This window comes from Phaenicophaeus curvirostris, chromosome 12, assembly GCF_032191515.1.
Source record: "Phaenicophaeus curvirostris isolate KB17595 chromosome 12, BPBGC_Pcur_1.0, whole genome shotgun sequence".
Classification (NCBI taxonomy): Eukaryota; Metazoa; Chordata; class Aves; order Cuculiformes; family Cuculidae; genus Phaenicophaeus; species Phaenicophaeus curvirostris.
Window position 1 is genome coordinate 22,610,000 of NC_091403.1, and position 15,856 is coordinate 22,625,855.

At 49.5% G+C, this 15,856-nt stretch overlaps 1 protein-coding gene across 6 annotated transcripts in view; it reads left to right on the top strand.

Moving 5' to 3' along the window:
- PPIP5K1 (diphosphoinositol pentakisphosphate kinase 1) overlaps window positions 1-15,856 on the top strand; it is a 50,058-nt gene that overhangs the window by 5,995 nt on the left and 28,207 nt on the right. For 5 of the 6 annotated variants that reach the window (XM_069866776.1, XM_069866770.1, XM_069866772.1 and 2 more), the window contains exons 4-19: window positions 1,095-1,290; window positions 1,376-1,466; window positions 1,855-1,940; window positions 2,173-2,327; window positions 3,283-3,384; window positions 4,606-4,767; window positions 5,659-5,780; window positions 6,216-6,317; window positions 7,559-7,645; window positions 8,084-8,159; window positions 8,672-8,781; window positions 11,023-11,108; window positions 11,514-11,642; window positions 12,780-12,901; window positions 13,639-13,821; window positions 14,714-14,855. In XM_069866776.1, coding sequence (XP_069722877.1) covers window positions 1,095-1,290; window positions 1,376-1,466; window positions 1,855-1,940; window positions 2,173-2,327; window positions 3,283-3,384; window positions 4,606-4,767; window positions 5,659-5,780; window positions 6,216-6,317; window positions 7,559-7,645; window positions 8,084-8,159; window positions 8,672-8,781; window positions 11,023-11,108; window positions 11,514-11,642; window positions 12,780-12,901; window positions 13,639-13,821; window positions 14,714-14,855 — 1,951 coding nt within the window. The remainder of the gene's footprint in view (window positions 1-1,094; window positions 1,291-1,375; window positions 1,467-1,854; window positions 1,941-2,172; window positions 2,328-3,282; window positions 3,385-4,605; window positions 4,768-5,658; window positions 5,781-6,215; window positions 6,318-7,558; window positions 7,646-8,083; window positions 8,160-8,671; window positions 8,782-11,022; window positions 11,109-11,513; window positions 11,643-12,779; window positions 12,902-13,638; window positions 13,822-14,713; window positions 14,856-15,856) is intronic. The other variant, XM_069866771.1, reaches the window with a different exon arrangement.

The window sequence follows — 15,856 nt, forward strand, 5'->3', positions numbered from 1 at the left end:
CCAGCTCTTGGCTGCTTTTTGGCCCCTCTTCAGTGTTATACCAGTCATTTGCTGTTCAGCACAGGGACTTGGATGCTGCAGGGACTTGGCTGCTGGGACTGTTCCCCAGCACAGCGGTTGTTTCTGTTGCCTCTGTACCTGGAGTCTCCATTGCAAGTGGGTTGTTGACCCAGGAACTTGCACGGGCTTCCTTCAAACCCATGCAATGCTGTCTACCTTGATGCTTGGTGAGGAGCAGTTTATTAGTGTGTAGAAAGATTTGGAAACCCTTTCACTTCCCAAGCATTGGTTTTCCTGTGGAACCTTGGCTTTGCAGTAACTTTGGAAGTTTTTGCTTCCAGTTTGAAGCCACAGTTGTTTGTACAGTCCTGTGTGCGTGGCTTCAGGTGATCGCACTGCACTCAGTCCTGCTTGGGCCAGAATCGGTCTGTCAGGAAACATCTAGTCTGGGATTCCTAGGTGGTGACTGAAAGCCCACCCCAGACCTTGGATTGTTCCTCTGTTACCATTACCAATGCTTCTTGAACGCACGCCTCCTCTCTTGACTCAACTTTGTCCCACTGGATCTTGTTGTACCTTTGTCAGCTGTTTGGAAGAGCACTTGGTACTGTTCCTCTTCTACTCATTGTGGCTTGTTGTTGTCATTTCCCTGTCACGTTCTGTCAGATAAAACAGACTGAGCTCCTGGACTCTTGCAATAAAGCATTTGTGGCTCTGCTCCGAGCCTGCCTAAGTCCACTAACTGTCTTGGTGAGTTATGAGCTGGAGAACACAGTGTGGTATTTCAGTCCCTGCTGCTTGTTGAGGTGCCAGATATGTATTTCTGACCTTGGCACTGGTGCCCAGTGAAACGAGGAGGTTCACGCTGCCGGGCAAGGGAGTGGCTGTTATGGGCAGCTTCATAACGATATCCCTCAGTGGGGTCTCATGGGAGCTGGAAATATGTGTGAGGTTGAATCCAGCAAGAGCTGTGGGTGCATAAGGCTGGAAGAAAACCCGTTGTTTGATCTGCATCACTGCATTCCTACGCTGTTATAGTTGAAACTGGGTAAAGTCGTTGACCATATATTAAACTGATCTCTGTCTTTCCTTAGCCACCCGAGCGGCAGATTGTGGTTGGAATCTGTGCCATGACCAAAAAGTCCAAGTCAAAGCCCATGACACAGATTCTGGAGCGGCTGTGCAAGTTTGAGTATATCACAGTGGTGATTATGGGGGAAGATGTTATTCTGAATGAGCCTGTGGAGAACTGGCCCTTGTGTGACTGCCTGATATCGTTCCACTCCAAAGGTAAAAAGCCCTTGGCGGGCCTTAGCCTACTTGGGATGTGGGCATGGGAGCTTCCAGTCATTCTTCTCCTCCACTCATGTTTCAGGATTCCCCCTGGATAAAGCGGTTGCTTATGCCAAGCTGTGCAAGCCATTTCTTATCAATGACCTTGACATGCAGTATTATATCCAGGACAGGTAGGTGCTGGTGATCCACTAAAGCTGGGCTGAGCGGGGGGCAGCTCAGCGTGACAGGGCGCTCATTGAGAGGGCAGCTCTGGGCTGGTGGTGGGTTCTGGGTGTGTTGCCGTGGATTGGGCACGTGCTAGTGGAGGAGCATTTATCTTTAGACATTAGACCAGACAGAGATTTCTTGTGGGACATCTCTGTCCGGAGTAGGACTGAGCCGTGCCCCATAGCCTGTGGGCCTTACCTGGGCAGCATGGCTGAGATGTATTTGCACTCTGTCTTGGGGCTTTTTTCATTTGACTTTGTTCTTCATCAGTGGGAGTGGTACATGTACTTGGCATGTACTGAGGACCTTCTAGCCTCCTCTATTGATTCCCACTGTTCCTGTCCTTTACAGGCGTGAGGTGTATCGGATCCTTCAGGAAGAGGGAATAGACTTGCCCCGCTATGCTGTTCTCAATCGAGACCCTGATAGACCAGAAGGTCAGTGTCCAGCCTCTACTGAAAGCCATTTTCACACGCTGCATGGTTTAAGACATTCTGCAGAGAGCAGGTGCTGATAATCACCTTGAAGAGGCCAGATTCACAAGTCTCTTGCTTTTTGCAGAGGTCCCAGCAGCTGAACTGGCTGGGTGGCCAGGACTGAAAGGCTTGGGCTCTGCACCATGTCTACCTCACCCTTTCCTAACACGTTACTACTGTGCTTTGTCTTCAGAGTGCAACTTGGTGGAAGGAGAAGACCATGTGGAGGTGAATGGAGCTGTTTTCCCAAAGCCATTTGTAGAGAAGCCAGTCAGTGCTGAAGACCATAACGTGTATATTTACTACCCGACGTCAGCAGGTGGGGGCAGCCAGCGGCTGTTCCGCAAGGTGAGGATGGGACTCCAGTTTTGCTGTTGGAACCAACATATCTGAGGTTCCAAGACCCATGTGGCTTCAGGAGGAAGTGGTGGGGCCTTCTTAGAACTTTTAGTTCAACCCCACCTGCCTGGGAACTGCAGAAGGACATATTTTAGTAGTAGAGCTGACCTTGCCTTCCCCATCCTCCATGTGACCTGTCCCCTGTCTAGCGGTCATGGAGAACCATGTCCCTTGTTGAATCGCACGCTGTTTTTTCCTGATCACTTCCTCAGTTTATCATATTGGTGTGTTTTTTTGAAACATTCGTTCCTGCCCTCTAACATCATTGTTGCCCTTCTCGGCTTAACATAGCTTGCAAATGCAGGATTTGTTCCTAGATTCCACAGGGAATCTGCCCTTACTCACTTCCTCTGCTTTGCCAGCAAACTGCTAATACCTGTAATATTTCTTTTTTTCCAACAAGTTACAAACGTGCCATTACTAATCTTAAAATTATTCTTCCTCAGCTAACATACAGGTGTGCTGCTTGAGGGTATATCCAAAGCCTTACTAAGAATGAAAGCAACATCATCTTCTGTCCATCAGATCAGTCAGCTGATGTAGAAGGAAGTTGTATTGGTCTGATAATCACCTACCGTCATTTATTTTCAGTTGCTTTTTAGCTAGGCTCCTTAATTTCTAGGTCTTTATCCACTGGTTTTTGTTTCATATCCTTGCAGTGCTTGGAGGCAACTTAATGGGATGCAATAACTTCTCTCCTCTTTAAAACCTGGCGAAGGACATAGCGACTGTCTGCGTTTTGGAGTCTTTTGTCTGCCGTAAATAAGTGTGCAGTGATAGCTGGGAGTTTTGCAAGGCATTCCACTAGTTCTCTACATGTGGGATAAAATTTATGCTTTTTGTTCTTCCAGGTAAGGAAAGGAGCCCCGTGCTCTTCCCTGAGGTGTTTCTTCTGTGCTTTCAGATTGGCAGCCGGAGCAGCGTGTACTCCCCGGAGAGCAGCGTGAGGAAGACAGGCTCCTACATTTACGAGGAATTCATGCCTACGGATGGCACTGATGTAAAGGTAAGGAGAAGCCTGGAACAGCTCCTTCCACCTTCAGACATTGGATAGCTGAAAGCTGGGCAGTCCAACTCTCAGGAGAGTGTGGAAGTGGAGAGAGATCTCCACTCTGGGAGATCAAGCACTGGTGCTGCCTGGCAGTGCTGCCATGCTGAGACTCTTCCCCTCCACCCATGCACACAGGAACTGCCCCTGCAGATCCAAAAAGGTGTGGAGGAAGGGGCTCAGGAAAAGAAAAAATCACTGCTGTGTCTTTATTTTGTTTAAACACGCAGAGGGCGTGACTCCTCGTTTACACAGCTGCTCACTCAGTCAGAAAAGCAAAGCAAATAGTGAATGAGAAAGGAGATGAAAACATTATCCCAAAGAAAAGACCTCTATCAACAGCAAAAAATATGGAAGAGACGCTAGGCCTGCAATGAGTTAGGTTACAACTGCTATGCAGAAGATGATGAACATCTTCAGGAAAACATCAAGTTACCAGTTTCCACGCTACATCCTTGAGCTGCTGGTTCCTCAAGCTGTAGATCACAGAATCATAGAACGGGTCCAGAGGAAGCCACAAGGATGGTCAGAGGGCTGGGGCACTTCCCATACGAGGACTGGCTGAGAGAGTTGGGGTTGTTCAGCCTAGAGAAGAGAAGGCTACGAGGAAACCTTATAGCAACCTCCCAGTACCTGAAAGGGGCTACGAGAAAGCTGGGGAGGGACTTTTTACAAAGGCTTGTGGTGATAGGATGAACGGGAATGGTTTTAAATTGGAGAAGGGAAGATTTAGACCGGGCACAGAGAGGATATTCTTCACAATGAGGGTGGTGAGGCCCTGGTGCAGGTTGCCCAGAGCAGGGGTGGCTGCCCCATCCCTGGAGGGGTTCCAGGCCAGGTTGAGTGGGCCTTGGGCAGCCTGATCCAGTGGGAGGTGTTCCTGCCCATGGCAGGGGGGTTGGAACTGGATGATCTTTAAGGTCCCTTCCACTTCAAACCATTCTATGATTCTATGATTCTACTCAGTCCCGCTTAGAATCTGGAGTGTTTATGTAAGCTATGAGGCGCTGACTGTGCAGCTTGGATCCCAAAGTGGGGAGCCAGTGTTCTGTAGTTCATAAACAGGAGGAATGCATGAGACTGTCTGATCTGCTCCTCTCTGTGTCTGCCATAGAAATACCTCTGGAAGCAGCAGTTAGTCTGGGTGGTTGTGTCAGGTGTTACTATTTCTCTTCCCAGGTGTACACTGTTGGGCCGGACTATGCCCACGCAGAGGCTCGCAAATCCCCTGCTTTGGATGGGAAGGTTGAGCGGGACAGTGAAGGGAAAGAAATCCGTTACCCAGTCATGCTGACTGCCATGGAGAAACTAGTTGCCCGGAAAGTCTGTGTAGCCTTTAAGGTCTGTGTTTTCTCTCCTACGCAGGCAGGATGCTCCATGATTGTCTGATTCGAATCTCGGTCAGTGTTGAAGCTTGAGCTCTGTTGCTCTGATGTCCCATTGTCGCAGTCTTCCACGCCTGATGCCAGTTGCCGTCCCCGCTTGGCTGGTGTGGCTGGTCCTGCTGGCCACGACAGTTCGCTGGGCAGAAATGATGGGGAAGGCAGGAGGGCCTGTGCTGGCAGGTGGCTGGGGTCCAGCGTACATCTGAGCATTTAATGTCAGATTCTGAGCATGCTGCTGCCTGTCTGACCAGCACTCATCCTGCCTTTGCTTTTTTTTTTTTTTCTCTTTTGTTTTATTTTTGATCTAGCTTTGGTGCACATTTGTTTTACAGGTCGTTTGGGTAGATGTGTGAGTCTGGTTATGGTTACGTGAGGTGTTCAGCAGGGTCAGCAGAAGCCCATGGCTGCTTGCTCCTGCCCCTGCTGCAGTCTGCAGCCCATGCTGCTGTGCTGATACCGCTGCACGCTTGTTCTGCCTTGTAGCCTTTTCCTCACACCGATGGATGACTTTTCCTGTACCCTCTATTGTCTGTATTTGTCAGTCTGGTTCAAAAGGGCTGGATTTGGAGGCGAGAGCAGGAGAGCCAGGAGCTGCTCTGTCTTAAGCCTTTAGAACTCTGGGTGGCCCTGGCAGCTTAATCCAGGCTCATGAGCTGGGGCTTTGACACAGCTGTGGGCATGGAAAGGTTCCTCTGAATGGCCTGTGGCTGCATTTTCCCTCTTCCTCAAGCGTTGTGAGGCTGATGTAGAGTGGAGGATGGTTGCAGCCCCAGTGGGGCTGAACGGGGCAGCACGTGTTCCCTCACAGCATCCCTATCTGTCCTGTGTCCTCTGCTTCCTCACGCAGCAAACGGTGTGTGGGTTCGACCTCCTGCGGGCAAATGGCCACTCTTTTGTTTGCGATGTGAATGGCTTCAGTTTTGTGAAGAACTCTATGAAGTATTATGACGACTGTGCCAAAATCCTCGGGTATGTAAAGTTGAAGTTTTGATGGGAGTTCATACCAAAGTAAAATGAATGGGGAGTCCTGACTGGTGTCGGAGGCGGTTCACATGGGGATATTGATTCAGCAGGTGAAAGCATGGCTCTGGGAGTAAGGGCTTAATTGTTTGTAGCAGCTGGAGCTCCTGCCTGCATTGGCATTGGCTCTCTTTGTCTACAGCTGGGTGTAGCTTACAGCACTTCTCCTTGGATGCTAAGCCCAGCTACAGTATTTGTAATGTGAGGGAAACTGGTGGCCCTTTGGGGTGCCCTGACCAGCCCATGGGGTGACAGATGTCTCTGTGGAACAGGTGAGGAGAAATTCTGTGTCTCTCTTCAAATCTCTCAGCTGGACACAAAGGAGGAGGTGGAGAACCAAGGGAAAGGAATTTCTTGTGAGTTTTGTATTCTAATTTCTTCCAGAAATATAATCATGCGGGAACTGGCTCCCCAGTTTCATATTCCCTGGTCCATCCCAACAGAGGCAGAAGACATTCCCATTGTCCCTACAACTTCAGGCACCATGTGAGTACCTGCCGTCTTCTCCAAAGAATGCCAGCGATGGCTACGTGAGGGGCAAATTGCAAACCCTGTCCAGGTGACAGACATCATCCGGCAGTGTGGCGTTCTCCGGCTGTCGTGTTGGTTGCAACCTTGAAATGCCCGTGGAAGGGTTTAGCAGGCACCTGAAAGAGGTGATAGATGGTCCGTTAGTTGTAGGTGTGGTGAATGCAAACGAGCAGTCACCGAAGGAACTGTAGAAACTCCTCATGTGGCTTTCAGAAGGCCCAAATTCTCAATCAGCACAGGAGACAGGTTAGAGCATCGCTATAGCTGGCTTGCTGTTCAGTAGGCTGCTGCTCAGGGAAAATGCATGTTTTGCTGCCAGTGAAATGGGTGGAAAGCAACGAGCTGAAGTATTCATGTCACCTGTTTGCTCAACAGACCTTCATTTTTGCCTTACTGGTTTTCCACCACATCAGGTAAAAGACCGAAGGCAAAAGGTTCCTTGTAATCCTCAGCACACCTGTACACTTGTATGGAGCGAACAAAGTAGATGCTGCAGAAAAGGTAGATTAAGGGTGTGTGGTCATCTTTCCTTTATCATGTGTTCGTTTGGAACAAGTTGGCAAACACTGTACAGCTCCCAGGACTGCTGGCTTCAGTGGCCCCTGGTGACGACGAGACTGATAGAATCAATCCATGTTTCTCTGGGATCCCATCAGAAATAGTTGGATATTGCAGTAGCTGAAAAAGCAAACTCGTAGCCCTTCTGCAAGGAGACAGACAAACTGTTCCTGCAGGTGACTTTGCTGTGGGATCTCTCTACAACAGCTCCTACTGATTGCTCAAAGACAGGACCCCAGCTGTAGAATGTTCCTCTGAACCACGCTGGTTTTTGTTGGTCTTTCTAACTGATCCTGTGAGCATTAAGGTTGGGCATGAAAACCAGCTTGGCATAATTCAAATTGCTGCTTCTGTGGAGTCTCTAATATCTAGCCTGGTCCTTTCTGCTGCAGATGTGGTTCTGCCTGTCATTCTGTGGTGCTTTTCCCTGACAGGAACTGGGCGACTTGGTGGTACCTGCAGTACTTTGATTGCTTTTACAGCCTTGGCACTCACACCTGGTTTAGTCTGGGAGAAGTTCTGCCATGATGGAAGCAGCTGTCAAAAGGGTGGAACTGAAAGACGATGGGAAACCACTTTCTGGTGGCAATTCTGGAGTGTAGGGGCACATTTGTCAAATGTGTCTTCTATCTCCCCAGGATGGAGCTTCGTTGTGTTATTGCAGTCATCCGGCATGGAGATCGCACCCCAAAGCAGAAGATGAAGATGGAAGTTAAGCATCCCCGGTAAGAGTCAAGGCAAGAAGAGGCTGCAAAGTGGGGAGGGTATGTTTTCTGAACCCAGAGGAGGAGCAGGACTGAGTGCATGGGTGGCAGTGCTTTTTCCTGGCTCCATTGAAGCAAATGCTTTCTGCCCAGTTGAGGGAGCCCCTTCTCCCCATGAGGATGCTGGCACCTTCTGTGTGAGCATGGGAAGAAAGAGTGAAGGTCTGCTAGGTGCTGCAAAGGAAAGCGCCTCACTAAATGGGAAGCTAGCGACTGCTTCCTTTTTATACCTTCACTGGAAACACTAGGGGTTTTTCAGAATTTCCAAAGTACAGAGAGGAGTCGGTGGCCCTGCTGGTTCTCCCTGAAGAGCAGAGTGTGGATGCATACGTAGGGATGACTGTCCTTGTAGTGCTGAAACAGCAGAAAATAGATCAGGGTTCTTTGTTTTCTCTCCAGGTTCTTTGAATTATTTGAGAAATATGATGGCTACAAGACAGGGAAGTTGAAGCTGAAGAAGCCAGAGCAGCTACAGGTGAGGGGAGTCCTCTCTGGGGTTACTGTGTGCGATGTGTAGGTCATATGGATCCCAGTGCGAGGCAGTTCTTTGGGAGGGTGGAACTCCTCAAAAAGGCAATCATCTGTCACACAAATGTTCCCTTTCCCATTCTGCCTCTCTTGCACAGCTGGGTGACAGTGTGAGAGTGGAACGGAAACTGCTCCTGGCTGGTGTGGGCTGTAGGGTGAGAGAGACCTGAATGCAGCTTGCCCATCTCTTGGGGGCCCCTCTGGTGAAGGATGGGTTCAGGCTGGAGAGCAGAGCAGCTGGAGGCACCTTGTTTCTGAAGACTGGAGCACAGGGATGGGGTGAAGCAAACTGCAGTGTGAAAGTTTGTCCTGCCTGAGCTGGATCGTACAAAATGCCGTGTTTCTGACAAGTGTCTGTGGACCTGGTGCTGGGTGAAGCTGTCTGGTGGCTTTGCAAGAGCACAGCGGTGAGTCTGAGGCAGAATTGCTGAATGCTTAAGACTCTCTGCTTTCCAACAGGAAGTGCTGGACATCGCACGGCAGCTTGTGGTGGAGCTGGGAACCCACAGCGACTGTGAGATTGAGGAGAGGAAATCCAAACTGGAGCAGCTGAAGAGTGTCTTGGAAATGTAAGGGTTCATATCTTAGGGCACCATGAGGTTGTGTCAGAGCTGTGGGTCTCCATGCAGTGTAGAAACAGGCTATGCTGCTGCCATCCTGGCTGGCTGGCTCCCCAGAACTGTCTCCTCCATCTCCTGTGAGCAGCTGGACATGAAAGGTTCCATGCTCTTAATGTTTCCTATTGGCATCAAACCCGCTGCTGATACTTGTCCTGAGTGTGTCTGATTTTTGGCTGAACAACTTGAGACAACGCTCACCTTCCTTTGCTACAAGACAGGAACTGGAGTCCTGTAGGGACCACAGTGGTGTGAAGCATTTTGATAAGTTTGGAACAAATCCTGTTTCAGGTAAGATTGTCCTGATGCCCAAAGCTTGACAGAAAGGAGCTTGGAAAACATGACAACTTTGTGGCCTCTTAGGTTTCATACAGCCAAAATAACAGACAATATGGTGGTGGTGGCATTTTAGAAACAAAAGGAGGGTTTCTCCCAGAACTGTAGCTTGCTGCAGCATGCGCGGGCAGTGTCTGTCTTCAAGCAATGTCTGCTTGACATTGAGAACCAGGTGATCAGGCCCAGTCAACACAGGTTCATGAAAGGCAGGTCTTGCCAAACTAACCTGATCTCCTTCTATGGTAAAGTGACTCGGGTACTGGATGAGAGAAAGGCTGTGGATGGATCTTCCTGGACTTCAGTAAAGCCTTTGACACAGTTTCTCACAGCATTCTGCTTCAAAAACTGTCACCTCTGGCCTGGACAGGTGCACACTCTCCTGGGTGGAAAACTGGTTGGATGGCTGGGTCTAGAGAGTGGTGCTAAATGGTGTTAAATCCATCTGGAGGCCAGTGACAAGTGGGGTTCCCCAGGGCTCAGTGCTGGGTCCAGCCCTGTTCAATGTCTTTGTCAATGACCTGGATGAAGGCATTTGAGTGCACCCTTAGCAAGTTTGCGGACGACACTAAGCTGGGTGGAAGTGTGGATCTGCTGGAGGGTCAGGAGGCTCCAAAGGGATCTGAACAGGCTGGATCCATGGGCTGAGACCAATGGGATGAGGTTTAACAAGGCCAAATGCCGGGTCCTGCACTTGGGGCACAACAACCCTGTGCAGTGCTACAGACTAGGAGAAGTCTGGCTGGAAACTGCCTGGAGGAGAAGGACCTGGGGGTGTTGGTTGACAGTGACTGACCATGAGCCAGCAGTGGCCCAGGTGGCCAAGAAGGCCAATGGCATCTTGGCTTGGATCAGAAACGGCGTGACCAGCGGGTCCAGGGAGGTTCTTCTCCCTCTGGACTCGGCACTGGTGAGACCGCTCCTCGAATCCTGTGTTCGGTTCTGGGCCCCTCACCACAAGAAGGATATTGAGGCTCTGGGGCGAGTCCAGAGAAGAGCAACGAAGCTGGTGAGGGGGCTGGAGAACAAGTCTTATGAGGAACGGCTGCGAGATCTGGGGTTGTTTAGCCTGGAGAAGAGGAGGCTGAGGGGAGACCTCATTGCTCTCTCCAACTACCTGAAAGGAGGTTGTGGAGAGGAGGGAGCTGGGTTCTTCTTCCAAGTGACAGGGGACAAGGGGCAATGACCTCAGGCTCTGCCAGGGGAGGTTCAGGCTGGGTATTAGAAAAAAAATTTTCATGGAAAGGGTCATCGGGCCCTGGGACAGGCTTCCCAGGGAGGTGGTTGAGTCACCTTCCCTGAAGGTGTTTAAAGGATGGGTGGATGAGGTGCGGAGGGGCATGGTTTACTAGTTGATAGGAATGGTTGGACTTGATGATCCCGGAGGTCTTTTCCAACCTAATAATTCTGTGATTCTGTGGAGCACAGGGGGTGAATCTTTGCTGTGTTTCCTTCTTCTGCTCTTTGTGCTCATCAGAGATGTGGGTATGCTCAGAGCAGCTGGCAGACTGGTTTTTCTGTGATCTCATTAATTCACGCATTAAAGAGGTAGATAAAAATTAACTAAAGTTGATTAAAGCCCCGGTGGGTTATGAGAGCACAGAGTGCTGTCAGCTGAAGAGCAAGCAAGTCAATGGACCTTTGAATTTCATCTGGGGGAGTTGTTTGGCTCTGTTTGGGGGTGCGTGCCAGGTCACAGGTAGATGGCAAAAATGTTCCTGTTCTGTGGCTGTTGGTGTTGCAGCAGGAAGTCTCTGGCCTGTGCTGTGTTGTTGCTGCTTGCTGCCCTGGAACCTCTGGGCAAAGGGTGAGTGGAGTTGATGTATTTAAATTGTTTTCCTCTCTCTCTCCTTGTGACAGGTATGGACATTTTTCTGGCATTAACCGTAAGGTTCAGTTGACCTATCTGCCTCACGGACATCCAAAAGCTGCAAGTGAAGATGAAGGTAAAGAAACCTGATGTTGCTGCTACGATCTTCAAACGTGATGTTCGAGAGTGTGTGCAGCTATCCTACCTAAAAAGGCCTCTGGATGTGCAGGCAAATTAGTGACCCATCTCTTCTCTTTGCCCATATCATGTGAAGGGTCGCTGTGCTGTATGAGGCAGTGTTCCAGTGTACCCCAAGGGGTGCCCCAGGGCATGTGCTTTCAGTTTCATGAATGTCAGCCTATACCTTCAGAAAGTAGTGACTCTCGATTTTGTACTTGCTGGTTTGGTTCCTGGGGATTTTGGGTTAGGCTTGTGTTGAGAATGCTCTGTGAGGCGCTCCTGACAACCTCCTCTTCCCCTCCACTCCCTGTGCAAGCTCAGCTTTGAGATCTGATGTAGTGAGTACCTGTTTGTCTCCTAGAAGCGCGCCGAGAGTCTTCCCCATCCCTTCTCCTGGTGCTTAAGTGGGGTGGAGAGCTGACACCAGCAGGAAGAGTCCAGGCAGAAGAGCTGGGGCGAGCCTTTCGCTGCATGTACCCTGGTGGCCAAGGTAAGCTTTGTTTCTGTATCTCCAGTCCTGTCCTGTGGCTGTGCAGGGCTGCCCAGCACACGTCACCAGCCTGAGGGATGCTCCAGCGTCTCTGGATGTGTGCAGCCTGTGTGACTTAGGTCATCACGGGTTTTGTTCTTTTGGATTGACCTACTATGGGACTAATTCAAGTGGGTTTTGCACGCAGAGCTGGCTAGAGGCGTATGCTGCACTGGTTAAACTTCAGCGTGTCTTGGAGTGCAATAACATTCTTTCAACTCGCGTCAACTTTCCAGAAAGAGAAGCTATTCTAATAAGATATGTTCTGATACAGCAAATACAATTCAGAAAGTTTATGTACAATTAACAAGGAATTTAGGTCAGATGCGGAGAACAGAGGGATCTGTCTTGGAATGCAAATAATTCTGCCTTGAGACAGGAGGACAGGAAGAGAACTTCTCTATATTTTCTCCACTGTAATTCTGTGACTCTGAGAGGCATTTAGTGCAGCTGCAGATCCTCGATGTAAGAAGGATATGGAACTGTTGGAATGGGTCCAGAGGAGGCTACAAGGATGATCTGAGAGCTGGAGCACCTCCCGTATGAGGACAGGCTGAGAGAGTTGGGGTTGTTCAGCCTGGAGAAGAGAAGGCTGCGAGGAGACCTTATAGCGACCTTATAGTACCTGGAGGGGCTACAAGAAAGCTGGGGAGGGACTTTTTAAAAAGGCATGAAATGATAGTACCAGAGGGCATGGCTTTAAATTGGAGAGGGGAAGATTTAAGACTAGGCATAAGGAGGAAATTCTTCACAGTGAGGGTGGGGAGGCCCTGGAACAGGTTGCCCAGGGAAGTTGTGGCTGCCCCATCCCTGCAGGTGTTCAAGGCCAGGTTGGATGGGGCCTTGGGCAGCCTGATCCCATGGGAGGTGTCCCTACCTATGGCAGGGGGTTTGGAATTAGATGATCTTTAAGGTCTCTTCCAACTCAAACCATTATATGATTCTATGATTTTGGAGCAGCCTAAATGTTGGCTGTGGAAGTGATTAATTCTCTACATATCTTTGTCCTGCAATAACATTTCTTGTACAGAGCAGTATATTCAGCTGATAGTTTCACAGGTGTTGGAACATTCATTTTGAGTTTGTTCTCTGTTCCAGGTGATTATGCTGGTTTCCCTGGATGTGGCTTGCTCAGGCTGCACAGTACCTACCGTCATGATCTAAAGATCTACGCCTCAGATGAGGGACGGGTTCAGATGACAGCAGCAGCTTTTGCAAAGGTCCTTCCTCTCTTTTGGACATCTGGTAGTTCTGCTACATTCGTCTTAAAGGATGCCAGCTCTAAAGGCAAACAGCAGCTGGGGAGGGAAGTGCTGTCCTAGGAGCTTCCCCCTCTCTGTTGGGAGGATGGTGGCACGCTCTGCTAAGGGCAGGTTTGCAGGGTGAGCCTGGAGATCCAGTGTAGCTGCACATGTGTGTATCTGTTAATATCCCTTATGGGATCAGACTCTGCCCAGAGAAGGAGTTATTTACACGTGTAGGGCTTATCAAACCTATTGCTGAATATTAGTTGCCTACAAAGTGAGTGTTTCTTGGATTGCTGCGCAGACAGAGAGGTTATTCCCTGACTGCTGGATTTAAAAACGGAGTGAGGGGTGAGGACTGGGGAGAAGACAGGTTCACCTGCAGTTAAAACTTGAGCCAAGGGGAATGCTGTGTTGACCTTAGCTGTCCTTCAGAGCCTCTGCTGTATCAACATTTTCCAGCAAACTAAGTTGGCTGCTCAGCAATTGCCTGGATGGATCTGGGGCTGCTGCGGGCAGAGTGGGACTTTTGCCTTGAGTGGCTCTAGGAGCCTGGCAGAGTCACTGGTGACAGGAGTTGCTGCTGCTGTAAAACCCCTCATCAAGGACAGTTGATATTTCCCTCCAATGGATGGAAAACTGGTCACAAAAGCCCCAGAAATGTGTGTTGCTTGGGTTGCACATACCTGAAATTACATCCCTTGTGTTTTTAGGGTCTGCTGGCCTTGGAAGGAGAGCTGACCCCCATCCTGGTGCAAATGGTGAAAAGCGCCAATATGAACGGCCTCCTGGACAGTGACAGTGATTCCCTGAGCAGCTGTCAACACAGAGTGAAGGCACGACTGCATGAAATCATGCAGAAGGATGCAGAGTTCTGTGAAGAGGATTATGAAAAGGTAAAGCACCTGCATGGCTTTGCTACTTCCTGTATCTGGAAAGAGAACAGAGCTCTGGTGCTTCAATGTGGAGCCTGCTGGTATGCCAGTGGTAGTTTGGTTAGTCTGAGATCAGTTCTGGTCAAAATTACAGGCTGTAAACAGAGCTTAGGAAAAGAAAGGGCAGGTTAGTAGCCCCTGCCCTTCTGCAAGTGAAAGCCCTCAGTGTTGTTCCACTGTTCCCTTCAAGAATCATCATGGGACCTTCCTCTCCCTTCAGAGGTCCCAGTGCATTTTATTCTTGTCCCTCTGCTGAGAGAAGAGTTACTGTACTTTACTTCATGCTGCCCAGAACAATCCTAGTTGTTGTGGACAGGGAGTACACTTCGGCAGGTTCTAGATCCATGTTTTGTGTGCGTGTGAATGGATCTCCTGGATATAAACCCTTTTGTGGTCCTGTCAGTGCCTGGTAACTGCAGAGTAGAGAGCACTCACTACATCCAGCACAGCAACCAATTAAACTGCTAGAGCTGCTTCTCCAACAGGTCCCCAAAACACTATTTTTCCCAGACTCAGAGATGGGATTACCAGAGTGAAATCCATTACTTCGCCTCTAAGAATTACTTCAAATTTCCGTGAAGCCCTTCTGCTCAAGCAGAGCAGCAGAGTGAGACAAGAGCGCATGCTGTAGGTGGAGGGGGAGTCTGATCCAGTAGGAGCAGTTGTTTGCTTCCGATGAGGTTGGGCCTGAGGAAGGTTTTAAAACGTGTAACTACCCCTAGGAATGGGCCAGCCTAAGCTTAGCTGGGAGCACAACTTCAGTACCTAACCAGAAAGCAGTACAGATACAAGAGGCTGGCACTTTGTGTTCCCAGTGTTTGAAGACACTAACTGCTCTCTTCTGGTCTCTCAGCTAGCGCCCACAGGCAGTGCTTCTCTGCTCAACTCCATGACATTCATCCAGAACCCAGTAGAGGTCTGCAACCAGGTGTTCACCCTGATTGAGAACCTCACCTCCCAGATAAAAAAACGTCTGGAAGACCCAAAATCTGCAGGTGAGCATCAGGACTGGAAAGGGTCTGGGCAGGTTAATTTATTGTTACATCTCCAGAGCTCCCAAACACCTCTATGGTTTCCGTTTGTTTGTAGCAAAGAAATTCTGAAGTGAAGTTCTGTATGTGCTGTTGATGTCGAAGGCTTCTATTTCACCTTCAGCTGCTGTTTAGGAGAGCTGTAATGTGAATGCAGTGTTATGCACATCTTGGGTTTGGAGTGGGTGTCAGCAGCAGCTATGTAGCCTGGAGAGGTATCCTGGAGCTTCTCAAGCATTTCCTGGAGGGGAGCTCAAGGCTATAAGCAGCAAGTTTTTTGGTCGCAATTTGCTTGTCTCTGTTAGACCATAAAAGCTTTAAAAAAGGTGTGTGGGACATTTCCCATGACTTATGGCAGACGTGAACCGACAGGCAAGCAGTTTCACTTTTCTCAGGGATTTTAGCTTATTGCTGCGGGTTAAAACTCTGTGCAGCGAGTTTGGTGGTTTTTCCAGGCTAGGATTCCTGTGGGTGACATAATAATTAAACCCTTTCTGTGTTATAGAATCATAGAATAGTTTGGGTTGGATGGGACCTTAAAGATCATCCTGTTCTAACCCCCGTGCCATGGGCAGGGACACCTCCCACTGGATCAGGGGCTCCAAGCCCCATCCAACCTGGCCTTGAACACCTCCAGGGATGGGGCAGCCACCACTGTTCTGGGCAACCTGTTCCAGGGTCTCCCCACCCTCATTGTGAAGAATTTCCTCCTTATGTCTCATCTAAATCTTGCCCTCTCCAATTTAAAGCCATTCCCCCTCACGCTGTCACTCCATGCCTTTGTAAAAAGTCTCTCCCCAGCTTTCTTCCAGCCCTTCAGGTACTGGAAGCTTGCTATTAGGTCTGTTTGGAGCCTTCTCTTCTCCAGGCTGAACAACCCCGGCTCTCAGCCTGTCTCCCCAGGTGTTGAGAGATCAGTCGCAGCTGTCACATGAAGTGTGTGCAGAAGTAGTTGGGATGTAAAA